Consider the following 16,273-nt stretch of genomic DNA (forward strand, 5'->3'; position numbering starts at 1 on the left):
ACCAGTGAGACCAACAAAACAACAACAAACAAGCAGCTTTAAGGAGGTATATTGATTTTGGTAAAATAAAAGCATGGATGAGTTTTTTTGTACTGTTCAATTTCAGATTTCCGTAACTGTCTTAACTAATGTTCCCCTAATATACTCATCCAGTTCTATGGCATGTGATATCACAATATGATTATCGGACACTCTACATGTGTTAAAATAAAATGGAATTTGAATACAAATTTGTGGGTGGCCTATAGTCTACGTGAAAGAAAAAATATGTTGTAGTGTTGTAACCATGCATGAAACACTCGGTAGAAACTAAAATGCCCTCATCCCAGTCAATAAAAGACATTGGAGGGTTCACTCCAGGTCGTGGACAAACACCCTTGATTTGAATACAATTTTTGAGTGGCCTAGTCTACGTGTAAGAAAAATATGTAGAAGTGCTGTAAACATGCATGAAACACTTGGTTGAAACTAAAATGCCCTCATCTAGGTCAGTAAAATAGATAGTAGTATCCCCCCCCCCCCCCCCGTCGTTGACAACGCCTGAAAAATAATGTTTCTAAACCTTTTACGAGTAAACAAAAATTACTTTGATGGTGTATCCTAAATTTGATGATAAGGAAGGCCTTTACCAAATTACGACGCCACGGCTTGTTGGTATATTTATTAGTTATGACTAATGGAGGAAAATAGGTCACGTAACTTAAGACTGGGAAAGATTTTCTTTTTAAATAATAAAAATAATATACATTCACCCATGGAAACAATTTGATTATTCTCATACAGACTATTATTAGCGTGATAAGCTGTACTCACGTGGATATTTAATATTCTATATTACATCAATAACGTTTCTAATACCCAAAATGACTCAAGATGAGAAAGATGGGTTAACAAGATTTGTCATTTGTTTCTGCTATGGAAGAAGATAAAATTCACCATCTGTGATTGTTGTTTCACATGTTACATTAATGTAATGTTATGAACAATCTTATCGCACATGAGTAAAAAGAAATAGAGTATCAAAATCAAAGTTTACTTTCCAGAGGGAAAGAGGGTTAAATTATTACTTCACTTAATTGTGGTAACCACTAATGCAAACTGCAAAAGGAGTTGCGTGTGAGGGAGGGATTGATGAATATAATAACAATGAAATGTACGCATGCGTATGCATGCGTATCCGGTCTGTTATAGCGTGGCTGCGAATTATAAATTATAAAACACTTTGGCCGCCATAGATAATCCCTTTTTTATCTTATCTTTCAGAATGAAAGTACGTTTTTACTTTTAAAATAATTTATCGCTGCCTATGCTTTTCACCACTAGAATATTTAAAAATAAACAATACCAGAAATACAAGTGACGTAAATTCCTATATCTGCACAAATGGAATTTTAAAACGACTGTAACCTTAAAATGACCTTGCAAAGTGCCAAAAAACGGGGAAATATAACGTCTGTAGGGTGAAAGTCTTCAAAATAAAACCCACGAGCACTTTGGTTTGACTAATTCCCATGAACAAGACATTGGAGGCAATCATAATAAGAAGGACACGATAATCAGGAATAATATATTAATTTTTTTCAAGAAAGATGCATAATGCAATTTTCTGAATCTATCAGCCTTGCTTGTCATGATATTGGGAAGAAAGAAAGAAAAATTAAAAAAATCCATCAAAATATATTTTTCTCAGAGAACCCTTTTATGAGTGCTTGCTTTCGGTGGACTCGACCTTAATAATACACAAGCAAGGACTTCGCAAAAAAAACACTATTTTTCTTTTACATTAATAAATATTTTCTTGAATTAAATATATTATATTGCATGGCAATTTCAACAGCTATTCACATAAACAATGTTATTTTCTTAGATTATACTGTTAAAAAGAAGGGTACTGTTTCGTAAGAAGGAAAGGCGTTTCTATAAGACAATTACAAATGCCATAAATTATATTTATTTTCTACGCCACACATCCATTCAGTTCTGAAATAAAAGTTCTACATAAAAACTCTACATCAGTGATAAAGGCAAGTTTAGAATAATACTATAGAAAATGCAATTTTTTTCTTTTTATCTACTCGAAGATTATAAAAGTAGTTTTTTTAAGCTATTTTCTTGTATTTTCTTGGTTTCGCCAAATCAGTAAAACGATACATAGGCATGTTCTCTGTCTGTTCAAATTTACCCTGGATGTGTATTTACAATTGTATTATAATTGTATGATAATTTTTGTATAAAATGGATATATTGCAACTAAAGTATTCTCAGGAAAAGAATGAAAAATGACAATAATAAATAGGCATTTACTTCTCAAGCAAGCAATGATACGTACCATTTGCGTTTCGTGTAGTTTTCTATGAGACTCTAGCCAATGGAGAAAACCAAAATATGATGACATCGTTAATTTACCGAGAACCTTTCATAGTGACTTCTCGTACGAAGATCAATCAATGCTATCACTGATATGCTACGTCATTAAACATTATAAGTAACATTCATATCATATTTCGCAGTTTTAACTAAAATTACGTTTCGGGATCAAAGTACGATGTTTTAATGACAATGAGCATAAAAAGATGAGGGTGGGGGGGGGGTGGCGGAGGAATATTTATGCAAATCAAATTTGGAAAGAGCAAGAAAAACAAATCGATTACAAAAGGATATTTCTAAGATTTAAAACAAATGGCAAAAATACGATTCAATTGTATAACGGGGTAGGGATGCGCATTGGCCATAGCCTTTAAGTTTACAATGGCGTTATGAGAGTACAAGCTAAAATATGTCAACGCTGTCTTAAAAAACATATTATTTAACATGTGCCTAGTTATGGTTGACTACATTTTGTCTTGAAGAATGTTCTTGTTAATTGATTGTTGGACATGAACAAAGACTAATTAAACAGAGACATTAAATGAACATAACACGCAGTAACACAGGCACGAATGGTGAATATATAGTTAATGGGGTAAAACCACGTGATCAACAGGAATGTTAAAAGTATAAAAAAAACGTTATTAATAAATGACCTTTACTTCCACTTACATTAGCACCCGCAACTTTCAATAATTTCCATTTCTTATATTTTCTCATACTGCTTCGTAAGTCCGTATTTATAAACCCAGTGGCTTATTACTAGACTTGCTTCTAATCGCGACTGCTTCAACAAAGTGAACTTTGAACACCTTTATGAACACACGTCTTGCCAGAAAACGATGCAAACGTTAATTACTTTCCATGAAAATAATCATAACTCATAACTCATAATCATAATCGTAAATAGGAACTGATAGGCAGAAGCAAATTAACAAACGGAGTCCGTGCAGTTAAAAATCATTGCCACGTTTTCCACGGGGAATTTAAGGGGATTTTTCTTCAATATGGTATTCTCACTGAGTGCTTTCCAAGTTACCGTTTGACCTCTAGTTTTTAGTAAACTGATTTGTTTGTTTAAGAATGAACGTGATGATTTCATGCATATGTATGAGGAAAGAATTCTTTTCATACATATATTTCTTAATCTGAAGTTCGGTCACAATGCATATCACCTTTAAACCGCTAACCCGCATCACTTATTGTATTAACGCATTGTAATTGGTAGAAGTATTACATCTGTTAGCAACAACACATATGAAGTCTTTATCCAATGCATAACACATTTTACATGTGTGTGAAGGCGGCAAGACTCACATATAACTTCATCCTGTTAACCAAACAAAAAAGAGAAGGTGCTATGACCTAGAGTTATCAACAATTCGTAACACGAAGTTAATAAAGGTATCGGTATAGCTAAAGGTTCTCATTCTTTTCAATTACTATAATCACAATATGAATATTCATGTCTTCCATGAATCACGTCAAACGCTGTGACGTGTTTGATCTTTGTTTCTCTTCTTTTCCTTTTTTTTTTTTGCTATTGAAGCACTTTCATTGTTCACTAAATATTTACTAACGTAGTGGGAGAAGTGTACTTTCTATTTTTGGGATTGCAAAATGTGGTGTCTCATCAATCTTAAAAGCCAATTTTTTACCTAGACATATATATATATATATATATCTTTCTTCTCAATTATCTAGTTCAATGAACTGGTAAATGATACGTCTGTGGTTGAATAGCACTTAGGCTAGGACAGGTTTCCTGTGTTTGGTTCGCAAGTTAAATATAACGAATCACGTGGTATTCAAAATGAGATTACCATTGATCAAATGCGACAGCGTCATATCTTTTCTCTTTTTTTTAAAAGTTCATGGGTTAAAGATAATTCATGTTACAAAACGTATTGAGTATGTCCTTTAACAATTCACTTTGCATGTAAAATCATTAATAACATTAACCTCAGATTTCTGCTTCAAATCATAATTTAAAAGGAAATTGACTCTTTACAAGTTTTATTAAAAAACATCATTATGGGATGCCAGTATCAAATAACAAAATCAAGTTAAAACGCTGGATAGGAAACATCTTTTGTTTTTAATCAAAGCTGCACAAAGAGTTATTATTATTGTCTCTCCGTTTCAAAGTTTAATAATTGGAATCACTCTTTGATGTGACAGCTTTAAGACGATATACGGTAAATCGTCAAAAAGACACCGATCCACTCACTTACTACTTGAAGCGGTTTAAATAAACCATAATCAAACTGATTTAAGCAAACTGACTATTAATAAACATATCTTGTTAAACAAAAGGCTTCTGAATGACAGATTTGCTTTAATTGAGGGGACATCTTTCATCAACGGCTAAACCTACTATTTGCTGCTTGTATATGGAGGAGAAAAGAGAGCTGATGAATTTTGAGCTGTTACAATTAGTCATCGCAAAGAAATATCAGCTACTGCGTAAACGCTTCGTTTAATTATATGTAATAGAATATTGGGACATCAATTCAATCAAAATGAAACAGGTCTCGATTCGTTTCCTATGAGAAGTTTTAAGAGTCAAAATTGATGCATGGTTGGCTATCATTGAGCTTTTGAGTATGGCGAAAGCCCAGCATAATCTATTTGCAGTGACTGCATCCCAATTTCATCCAAGTTATAATGATTATGAAAACGATTCAGTTTGGCGACAAAGAATGCAGCCATCGCTGTTTTATATTTGTTAAGGGTAGAAAATATGAAGCTTTGCTCTATATGTGTCATATGCTCCATATGCAACCAACTAAAACGACTTCTATAAATATATCACATATCACAGAGAGATGGGAAATATAGGTCTAATTTGTTCATTATAACTATTTTTTCCCACAACGTTTGTAAATGTCAATCACTTAAAAACGGTCCTGGACTGGAAAACTTGAATGGATCAATGTTTTTGAAGAAAATTATCCTGTTTTACTATGCACCATGCTATAGTATATAGAGTAGAGAAAATAAAGGGACAATTTGCAGTGTTGTAACCTAGCAACAGTTATTAAAACGTGACCAGGTAGTTAAATCCTATTTCCTGTGCAAACTGAGCCATCATAAGCTAATTTCACTTTTAAACAATAAAACCTTACCTTATATTAATTTATCCGCATTCTTAGCAATATATAACGTTTTTGTAAGCAAACATCTCGTATGAAAGCCTTTGGTAACACTAAGATATCACAAGCAAACATCTTGTGCTTGGCCTTACATTTCATCAGGTCATGGTGACGTCAAAGTTATTAGCCTTTAACGATGTAATGCTATCAACCACTGTCAGTGAACTTATTTAAATATCACATAATTGCATTTGGAAAATACACCTTGAATGGACGCCATCATTCGCGTTAGAACGAAGCCGAAGGGATGTATAAAAACATTGTCATATTTTTATGAAATTTCACATTGAGTTTTGAAACTTCAATTTACGATTCACGTAGTCGTTTTCAATCAGAATCATTGTAGCTAAGATGTTTGTTAGAGCCTTAATCCTTCAGCTTTGTAACAATAAATTGGCCGTTTACATGCACGACTCAAACTAAGGCCTGGCATAATATCTGCATGCACCCTCGAAGAAGCAAAAAAAAATTAAAAAAGAAAAACTTCGGTTGCGGAATACCTTGTAAACATGATGCTCATGGTTAATCTATTGAGCTTAAGGAACACCACTATTTGTAGGCACCCGTCATTTGGGGCTTACCCAACATCCTTGTCATGTATTGACTATTTCACATTCCAGGAATCTTCGTTTAATGATATGAACACTATTATTGAAAATTAACACAATTTATTGCTCTTTGAACTTCCTCTTTCATACCGATCTACTAACCGCGAAGTCGTTACCATGCAGGAATCCATATTCCGATGCAGCCCAAGCATCTTATTTCGCGCAACTAGGACACATTCCACAGTGTTACATATGTCATGTCGACGTGTGGGTTATCTGCCTTGGCAACGACGAGCAACTCCCGGTCTATCGCCGTGAGATTCTTCGGTCAGATGGTCTTCTTTCTTGCCAATTGGTGTGTTTGTCTGTTTGTTTGTTTATGATGACTTCTCCGTATCTGGTCAGCAAATATCGGGGTCAATGTGGGGCAAGAGCTCCGTTGTGAGACAGGTTTACCCCAATCGTCAGCTCGGGGGTGCTGACTGCTTTCGTAGCTGTTGGGTACTGCAGTACCTCACCTTTTCCAGAGTCTGGCATGGAACTTTGATGCTTAAGCCGGGCCGTTGGATCCGTCTTAGACGTTATTAAGCTCGTCTTCAAAGGTACTTTATCTAATTTATGTTTTAGATCGATAGGGGCCATGATCGGTAACTGTAACATGTTATTTGGTTGACTTGTCGTTGCTACGTCGGGGGGATTAGGTTTGATAGTCTCTGGATCCACCTGAAAATTCGTCTGTCTCGTCAATGCTGGATTACCGTTATTATGAAACTGTAATTGGGCACTCTGGATACAAGCTACGATCAAGTTTGGAAGATTTTCCACCGTGTTTTGCAGCCGTTCTAGTTTCTGTTCTAAGTTCGTAACTCTCTCGTCAACGGCTGTTCTGTTTGCATGCATTTCTGATATCATTTCAAACATTACGTTCTGCGTCTGTTGGAGGGAAATTAAAGGAAAACAACTTGAAATATGGTTCAAAAAATACGGCATGTAAATGATCTAAATTTAGCTCTCGTTCATCTTACCATGCAAATTTTGGAAATTGAAGTAGAAATTAACTAAGAAGTTAGCTAAACTGAGTTTATTACGCAATAATGAAACCGTCTTTAACGATAAGGATATTTGAAGGATAATAATAATTAAAAAAAAAAAAGAAGCAAATTCGTAGCGTTAGATTATACAAAAACATGGCTTTCCCTGTCACGTTTGCAATTTGATTTTCTATTTGATATCTGTGAAACAGAACAGTCGAAATAACACACACACACACCCATACACACGATACATGAACGTTGAAATATTTGAGTTAAAAGAGTTGCCAATAATAATTACTACGGCAATAGAATATCGGTATACTTATCTTCAAACGGTCATTTTGGCAGATAACATTTTCTACTTTGCAGGAATTTCCAACATCTTGGTTCACGAAATAGGGTCAATATTTATTAACCATAAATATTGACCCTAAATCGTGAACCAAGATGTTGGAAATTTCCGAAACGAAAGAAATACACAAATCAGCAGCCCCGTTTACCATCCATTTCTTGGTCTTCTTTTGTATTTTTTTTGGGATGCTTTTTCAATATAGTTTATTTGCAGGTAGGAAAAGACGTGGTATTGGAATTTAGGAAGAAGGAGCAGAAGGAATTATATATTTTCAGCGATAACCAGAGAAAAGAAAGATGGGAATAGACTTTGTTTATCAGACATAAGCAATGATGTTAAACGCTTGGATGGTATAACTCTATACACACAAGTGTTGCTAGCAGAACATAATCAAACATTACAGACATGTTTATTGAGAAAAACATCATGAATAATATTGATATATAAACCTTGAATATTTAAACAACAGTTTCCCTGGATGGTTTATAGCCTAGTCCTGCGTTACCTACTGAGGATATCAACCTCTCTCAAAAAACATTATTTAGTTTTTCTTATAATACGCTTAACAAGTAAAACATGAATCATTTTACTATCTTGTGCCATTTACAGCATGATATATACAGACAAGCATTCTTGTGAATATTTGCTCTGAAAAGTAGCATATTAATATTATCATTGACAATTTTTAACTCAACTTGTTCTGTGTTTGATTCATGGTATTGAATCAACATTTACAAATTCTAATTGATATGTTTGAATGCAAACAACATTAAATTTATTCAAACGATTGAGAAAAGGAAAGTTTAAGAAAGTAAGATAAATTCTGTTTAAAAAAACAAACAATGCTTTTTAACTCTGTTAAGCATTGCATAACGGGCACCGAGCAAGGGTTAGTACTAAAATTCTACTCGTTAAACCTCACTTGGTGTTTCATTCTTCAATTAACAAGAAAGAAATTAAAAAGAAAAGAAATATAAGAAAGATAGATAAACAAAGATGAAAGAGTTCAAAAAAGAAAAAAATAAAAGAAAATAATAGTTATCTAGAAATACTTGCTAATAGATTTCATAACACTATCATTTTTAACAAGCAAACGAAAATTTAAAAAAAAAACATAAAAACAACTTTAACCATGAAATTATAAATATATATATGCAAATTAAAGTGAACAAGCCAAAATAAACTCTGTATTCGATATTTTATTGATTATCTATTAGCTCACGCCAAAAATAAAATGAAGAAGCATAAAACACAAAGAAGAGTCGCAATTTTCCCCGTTTCAAAAAGTAAAGCAATAAAATAAAGACTCCAATATATGTTAATTTTATCCCACAATTTATCTTCAAGTTAAAAGTGATCAGCTAACACACTGAATGAGGGCTGCTCTCACAAAATAGCAATCCTTTATTACAACTTATTGAACAATGAAAACCCCATTTATAATTGATTGCAGTCTTCAGCCTCTATCTCAATATTAGTGAAAAAAGTTTACGATTTTACGATTGACAAATTCCAAAGAAGCACTTATTATTTCAGTTCATCTATTATATAAATATTTAACAATTCTTTATATCCTTGCAAATTTCTTTACAACCTCCTGTGGATATTAATATTTTGATTTTTTCGCACAGTTTGTTAAATTATGGGATAAAATCTGATTTTTCGTTACACTTGTACACAAAATTGCTGCTGTTAATTTTTGAACCCTTCTTTTGTGTTTTAAAAAGCTGCTGCGAACTTTGATAAAGAAAAAAAGTAATTTTGTTGGTTAATTAAATAGAACAATTAATAAAAGTCAAGGAAGCATCAAAACTGAAAAAAACAATAGTTAAAAGGCCAAAGGTTATATAGTAAGTAGAAGGAGCTGCTGTACATGCACGAGAGGTTATATGAGTCTCATATGCCACATGCTTGTATAGTTAATATAGAACTGTGGATTATTGGTGTCAGCGGCAAACACAAGTATATGCTCTGGAATACTGGTATCAGCGGCACACATAACTCTCGATGCATATACTTATAGAATATGACTAGTTATTATTATTATTATTTTACCTACATGAATATAAACCACTGGTGGTTTGGAAGTGTACATGGCCATTTCAGCACGGGAAACATGTGCGAGAAGAGGCTGAAATGGAGGAGGCAAGGCATGGAATTGCCGAATGAAATGTAAGAAACGGTCGGAAAAATGATCTCGGTATTTGATTGTAGAGATATTGATAGGTTTATGGTGATGATTGAGGTAATGAAGATGATGGTGACAATAAGGGTGATCTTATTTTTAAATTCAAGATAATGAATGGGGCCACAGTGAGCCCGCGATGATAAGGAAACGAACGCGGGATGTCATGAAGAAATTTAGATTTTTTTTTTTTTTTGGTTGAATTTATTTAGAATTTTGTATTGTTCTTTTTGCCTCTTTTAGAGTCATCTTGCTCGGTGGAAAAATTTGATTTTCAAATTTTCATTTTTATGTCTGTTTTTGCTTCGTTTGATTCTGTTCTGATTCATTTCTTGCTCAAACACAAAATTATTGTTTCCCGTTTCCGAGGGCTCGAAGTGGCCACATACACTTATAAACACATAAAGCAAGATACACCAATGACATGCAGTTAAACTTAGAAACTATTGTCAATTAATCAATTAACTTCTGAGACAGAGATGTCAACTCATGGATTTCTTAAAGCTGGTTTCTACATCATTCTACCAGAAGTTACAATAAAAGAAAGAAAAATGTTGTCACCCTCGTAATACAACATTTGTATAAGAATGCAAATCAAATGGAATCGCAAGAACTAAAGACAACCAGTAATGGGTTTAATGTTGCAATGTGGATATATATATATTTAAAAATATCCTTCAAATTTGTAACCATGTAAGTAAGGGAGGGGAGGTAAGTACACACCAACACCGCTATGGATATGCGCTTGGTAGCCTGATGTCTGTTTTGGGCGCAAGTCATGGTTAGTTTAGAATAATCTTGAAAATGCATGAGAGAATACTAGTTCCACGAAATAGAGTACTAGTCTGCACGGGAGGGTACTAGTTCCACGAAATAGAGTGTTAGTTCTGCTTTAAAAAAGTCTGTCAGATTGCAGCTTGGTTTATTAGTTCACGATTATGGCCTGCAGTCTAACGGTATTGGAACAACTAAAATTTGAAATAATTAATTCCGTCATCTTGACCAAAGGCTCTCATCTTAGTAACTTTTAATACAACCTGAAACTGAAGTAAGTTAGCGTGAAAGATAAAATAAAAAGGGAAAACAAGAAACAGCAATGAAAAAGCCGGCAAGTGCGTAGTGTGTGCCTGTGTTTTAGTCAAGGAGCTGGTGACATATCACACGGAGAAAATAAAAAGCTACTGCATTAAATGTATGACCTAACCCTAAGCTTGCCTAGCCTGCTGCTAGCAATTAAATACATTTTAACTTCTAGATGACCTTTCACGTTGATTTCTGTCGAGTTCAATAGTTCATTTAGACGTGAAATCAGCACCAACCTGTAATTATCCCCTTAATTATGCGGTAGTTGAAGACAATGAACAGCCGTCTCACACAAAAAAGGTTTTATATGTATTTGAACAGCTCTTCCAAGAAACCTGCACACACCTTTCAATTTTGCTTGAGAGAAAAAGATAGGCCCCCTTTTGCAAAGTTCAACAACATTTAATCCAGGGTAGCCGGATAAAAGGAAAAGCTTTTAATGTTCATCTCACAAGTTAAGGTGAACCTTTTTGAATTTAACCAAGCTTTATAACTTGGGCTTTTCTGGACGCTTCTTGCTAAAGAAATCTCGGCCACTTAATTGCATCCGTATCAATCAAGTGCCTTTCGTTTTGTTGTATTTTGAATATCGAATGCCTTTATATATGTCTGGAAGAACCCAGTCTACTTGGTATATAAACAGTATGTATTAAATCACTAACATAACATTGCAATAGTTATAACTTCATAAATACCAGCTCCAAGAAAACATCATATCAATATATATATATATATGTTCTTGTAAGTATTCTGTTTGCTATAAATATAATTCGATCTCAGTTGGTACATGCAGTGCAATGATATATTATTGTGGTAAAAGTCTGCGCATTTTGTTTTTAATAATATTTCATGAAGGACACAAAGACATATTTAATCAGACTGTGATCCATCAACGTCGATTATGAAGGCCGTATCGTCATCGTCTGTTTTCTAAATAACAAACAAACAGCTGGTTGTGTTTGAAGGAGACACGAACCCAACCCAACCATCTTAAGGTCATATGATACAGATCTCTGTAATGAACACCCTCCCCTACCCATCCCCACCCCTACCCGTCCGCACCCCTACCCATCCCCATCCATCCCACCCTAAGCAGTTAGAAGAAAATATATACTCTGTTTGTGAACCATCCCAGTTTTAAGTTTTGTTTGTGGTGTCATTTAGTGCTAGTAGCATATGAAATATTTTACCTTTTCTTTATTTTATCTTTTCACATTTCCATGGTAAAAATGTTAGCAGTGTTGACACCGACACCATCATTCAGTCATGCAAAGAGTTTCAGTATTTTACATTCAGCATTTTTACAAAGCCCCATCTCCGTTACAGAAAATAAACATTGCGATAAACACAGAAAAAAACATAAAAGAAAAACTGAAGCAGATGTGACTCGATGGTATATCTTTAGACTTGCTCGTGGTCATCAGTCTTTCGTTTAAAGGAAAATTAAACCTTTGACAAACGGAATATGATTTTTGTTAGCTACTGAGGTTATCCATCAGTTTGATCTCTATCACATAATTCAATAATGATGGATGGGTTTGTGTCTCCTTTTGTTATTCTTGGAATCAAAATCCTTTCTTCATTAAATGCTCTTGTTTGTTCCTGCGTGTCTTACATTGACTATATCACCATTTAAAGTTGTCGAGACAGTATGGTGCTTTTTACAGCACAATTCTAACATTAAGATTAGTCCTATCATACCCTTACTATGCAACCTATACTTTTACATTCAAGTTTCATGTATGAAGTTCCATATTACCAAATACCAGCTGCCGAGAACATTCCTCTATTGATGTGAGTGATTTTAACGATGAAATTTGGAAAGATGGCTATGGAAGACAACCAGCTACTCTTCATTATTACCAAATCATAGCGCATTACCTTGATTTACATGCAGTATAGGTATATACCCGTATATTCACCACATCGCAATAGGAATATAGGTGTAGGCTGTACACTGAATACCGCAATACCAAGAGAACGTGTGGTTATTGAGCAAACAATACTTTACCTTAGCTAAATCGACAACAGTACTGGCTTCATCAGCTAGTTTTCGCTGATCCATTTTTGTTTTTCTTAATCTGTGAAGATAAAATAAAAATAAAAAACAATAATGAAAAGAAGAGTTGTTACCATGTAATCACATATAAATTTGTTATATAGATGGACTCATTATTCATTGTAAAACATGAATGAGTATATATATATATATGTGTGTGTGTGTATTTGAATGTATGTATATATAATAAATTGTGTGTGTATTATGTATGTATATATATATATATATATATATATATAAACAAAGCTGCTCGAACAAGGGTAACTATTTATTTGAAATGGATTCAATAATTACTAGCTAATTAACTTTGACTTGATAAGAAATAAACAACAACAAAATAAAGAAGGACGGTGTCACTTTTCCATTAGAAGCACTCAGTGTAAGTCTAGTAACATTGCACGAAATATTATATCTTAACTGCTAAAGCATTTTAATTGTCCAAGTATCGGTGGAATCCGGAAAATCCTTCTCCAAATATTTGATCAGTCTGAAAGATTTCATTGTTTATTTTAGCTGGCCGCATTTTCTATCAATTTGCATGAACCAAACTCCGCCACTCCTCCAAAGAAAGTGTGTTAGACTTTCAGCTAAATGTCTCGTTTTAACGATCATTGAGTATTTATTACTTAAACGAGTTATCTGAATTAAGTTTTCCATCTTCAAGAAAACAAAGTATCTAATCATAGAGTATGTGGCAATACTAATGACCATGGGCCGGACTTACCTGGAGAGGTGTAGAAGAGGAGGTGTGGGGGGGGGGGTGGGTTGACAGAAATATGCTCTCTTTGTGTATAGAGTACATGTAGGTACAATGGTATGGGCTGTCAAGATCTCATTCATAACGTTCGATTGACATAAAGTACCCTATACCCTGTTATTGGGAAGTTAAACTGCAGAGGAAACCATTACAAACAAATTATACATATATTAAAACAAAAGGAAATGAAAAGAGTATGTGAAAGCTTGCATTATATGTACTGTGTGAGTAAATGTAACAAAAATGGGAATAATCGCTCTCATAAACGTACATTTGATCGTAAAATGTGATATGACTTCTATTTCGCTTAGTAAAGCTTAGGATTCATAGCTATACTGACGTCATCGTACATTTAACATGAAAACGCATCTATATATAAATGACGTCATGTCTAGAAGTCATGGTTTGGTGACAGTGACTTTCAACAGCCGAATCTCAGCAATTGCTCAGCCTAAAGGTAAAACTATCTGGGTCATTTATTTTGTCCAAGTAAATGGCTTTTCATCAGCAGTTTCCTCGTTGACGTACGAGGAAGATATTGCAATGATGAGAACATGTATACCTTTTAGCAGTTAATAGTACCCCACCCCACCCCCCCCCCCCCCAACACACCATCTCCTTTCGCAGACGGTCAAGGTGGAACCAACCGCCCACAGGCAACTATAAAGTTTATGCTATACGACTTTCGAGACTTAACTGAAATGCCAAGTCCGAGGCCCCAAGGTCAAAATGTTTTGACTTATGAAATTCCTCTTAGTCTTAAAGGAATGCCTCTACATATCGTTACCAAGGCAAACTGAAGTGTACACCTCATCAACAATCTTGTCATAGGTTAGCAACAGCCTACCTGTCATTCTAACTGATATTATCGAGATGATGGATCGTTCATTTGCATACCTAATATTCAGCAATTGGACACATGACCACATAGAGGTCCCTTGTCATTAGGGTAATATTCATATATGCGGACACAATTTAGTGATTGAACTATTAAAGATTGATGAATATATATATATTTATGTATGTATATATATATATATATACATATATATATATACATATATATATATATATACATATATATATATATATATATATATATTCACGTCCTGGGGCAGGGGACTAAGGGGTGGGGTACCCACCCCCTCTGGAAAATGTTAACAAATAAATTATGCTTAGATGGCAAATGTTGCTATGCTATCTTTCTCCCATTCTGGAGCTAACTGTGCCAAGTATTCACCCATATTTTGGTAATATTTGTTTAATTCAGCATGAAAAGTAGTGGTGTAAATGTTTAAAATACCATTTGTGCTGGGCGGCATTCAGAACTGCCGGGCGCAGCCGCCCGCAGCCGCCCGGCGTGAGCACATCCCTGAAATACATATAAGAAATGGCTGGCGTGTTTTCAATGCAACATCACACATCACTTTCAGCGGCTGGTCAATTTTAAGATGGCAATCAAAGGTAAACACTACAATGGGGGCCTCAGAGAGCGCTTGAGTCAAGTGGTAAGACACATACCGCCTTGCAACGCTGTCTAAGCTGTAAACATCAAGCAATGAATGCGCATAATCGCTTTCTCTAGAGCAACGTGTATACAACTGATTTGTAAGCATAATCTGTTATAGGAATAGGTACTAGCACCACATGAGTCTATACTAATGCGCTTCACTTTTCAGATAGCTAGAATAAGAATAAGGACTGGTTCTTGACTTGAAGATACATTGTATGCAAGTTTTGATTTTCATTCGAACGTTTGGCAGACTTTTTTGTATCGCCGCCTCTGACATAATAATATTAAACCCATGAATAAGATATTTTTTAATGTCAATACCCACATTTTGCATAGTTTTGTTTTCCAAAAGGTAAGTTTGTTGACATCATATTTTGAGATTGATATTTTGAGACTATAGGGAGATCACTGTAGGGTGGGGTAGGGAGCTGTGAGGGTGGGGCGTGGAGTGGGAGTTCTTAAGGTCACGAAGCACCACCCTGACTAAAGATGCTGTAGTTATTCAGTCCCTATTAATTATATTTTAAAAAATGCATTGAAAATAACTGGTGTAGGCCACAAATTAGGACACCATGCTATAAAATAGTACAACTGTACTGCACTTTTAGTCATACAAAGTACACCATACGCAGACCATGCTGCAATTAGATGACAATTATGCCTGATCACCCAATCGATCACCTGATCACTTAAAGATAACAATATTCACCTGTCAGAGGTTCAATTGTAGGTTATACAAGATGTTTGTTGTAAACATCTGCCACAAGTAAGTCTCATAGGATCAATTTAAGTGTTCTTATTGGTACAGAGAACCAAGAAAGAGGTTTCTCTGGGTATTAAACATCTATCCAAAAAAAAAAAAAAAAGTATCCGCAACTATTTTCAGAATCTATTTTAAGACGACAAATGACGTAACTATATGCTTGTAAACCTTTCTTTTTTATACCAGGAATATCTATATATCTATCTCTCTGTCTCGTTCTCGCTCTGGTTCAATCTTTGATGAAAACTTACTTGTGAATTGCACTAAGGAATTTCTGTTGATGTTTTCTAATTCTTCTTGCGTTAGTGCTTCGAACTAACTTAGTGTATTTGTATATTAACCACGTCTCCCTCAAAACGTTGGCTGCTGCGTTTTTCAGCTGTAGAGCAATAATAGAGAAAGAATATAATGATAAAAAAAAATCGATGTTATACGAATTGAAACTTGAAATAGATTG

General features: G+C 34.4%; 1 protein-coding gene across 2 annotated transcripts in view; it reads right to left on the minus strand.

Annotated features, from left to right (window-relative positions):
• Positions 1-3,373: 3,373 nt before the first annotated feature.
• Positions 3,374-16,273, minus strand: part of LOC139978599 (small conductance calcium-activated potassium channel protein 3-like) — a 129,283-nt gene continuing 116,383 nt past the window's right edge. Inside the window, exons 7-9 of one of the 2 annotated variants that reach the window (XM_071988937.1) lie at positions 16,068-16,195; positions 12,736-12,805; positions 3,374-7,003 (exon numbers count right to left, since the gene is read on the minus strand). In XM_071988937.1, coding sequence (XP_071845038.1) covers positions 6,488-7,003; positions 12,736-12,805; positions 16,068-16,195 — 714 coding nt within the window. In that variant the 3' untranslated portion in view covers positions 3,374-6,487. Of the gene's footprint in view, positions 7,004-8,611; positions 9,588-12,735; positions 12,806-16,067; positions 16,196-16,273 lie in introns of those variants that run through there. The other variant, XM_071988938.1, reaches the window with a different exon arrangement.

The sequence above is a fragment of the Apostichopus japonicus genome, chromosome 13 (genome assembly GCF_037975245.1).
Source record: "Apostichopus japonicus isolate 1M-3 chromosome 13, ASM3797524v1, whole genome shotgun sequence".
NCBI classification, from domain to species: Eukaryota; Metazoa; Echinodermata; class Holothuroidea; order Aspidochirotida; family Stichopodidae; genus Apostichopus; species Apostichopus japonicus.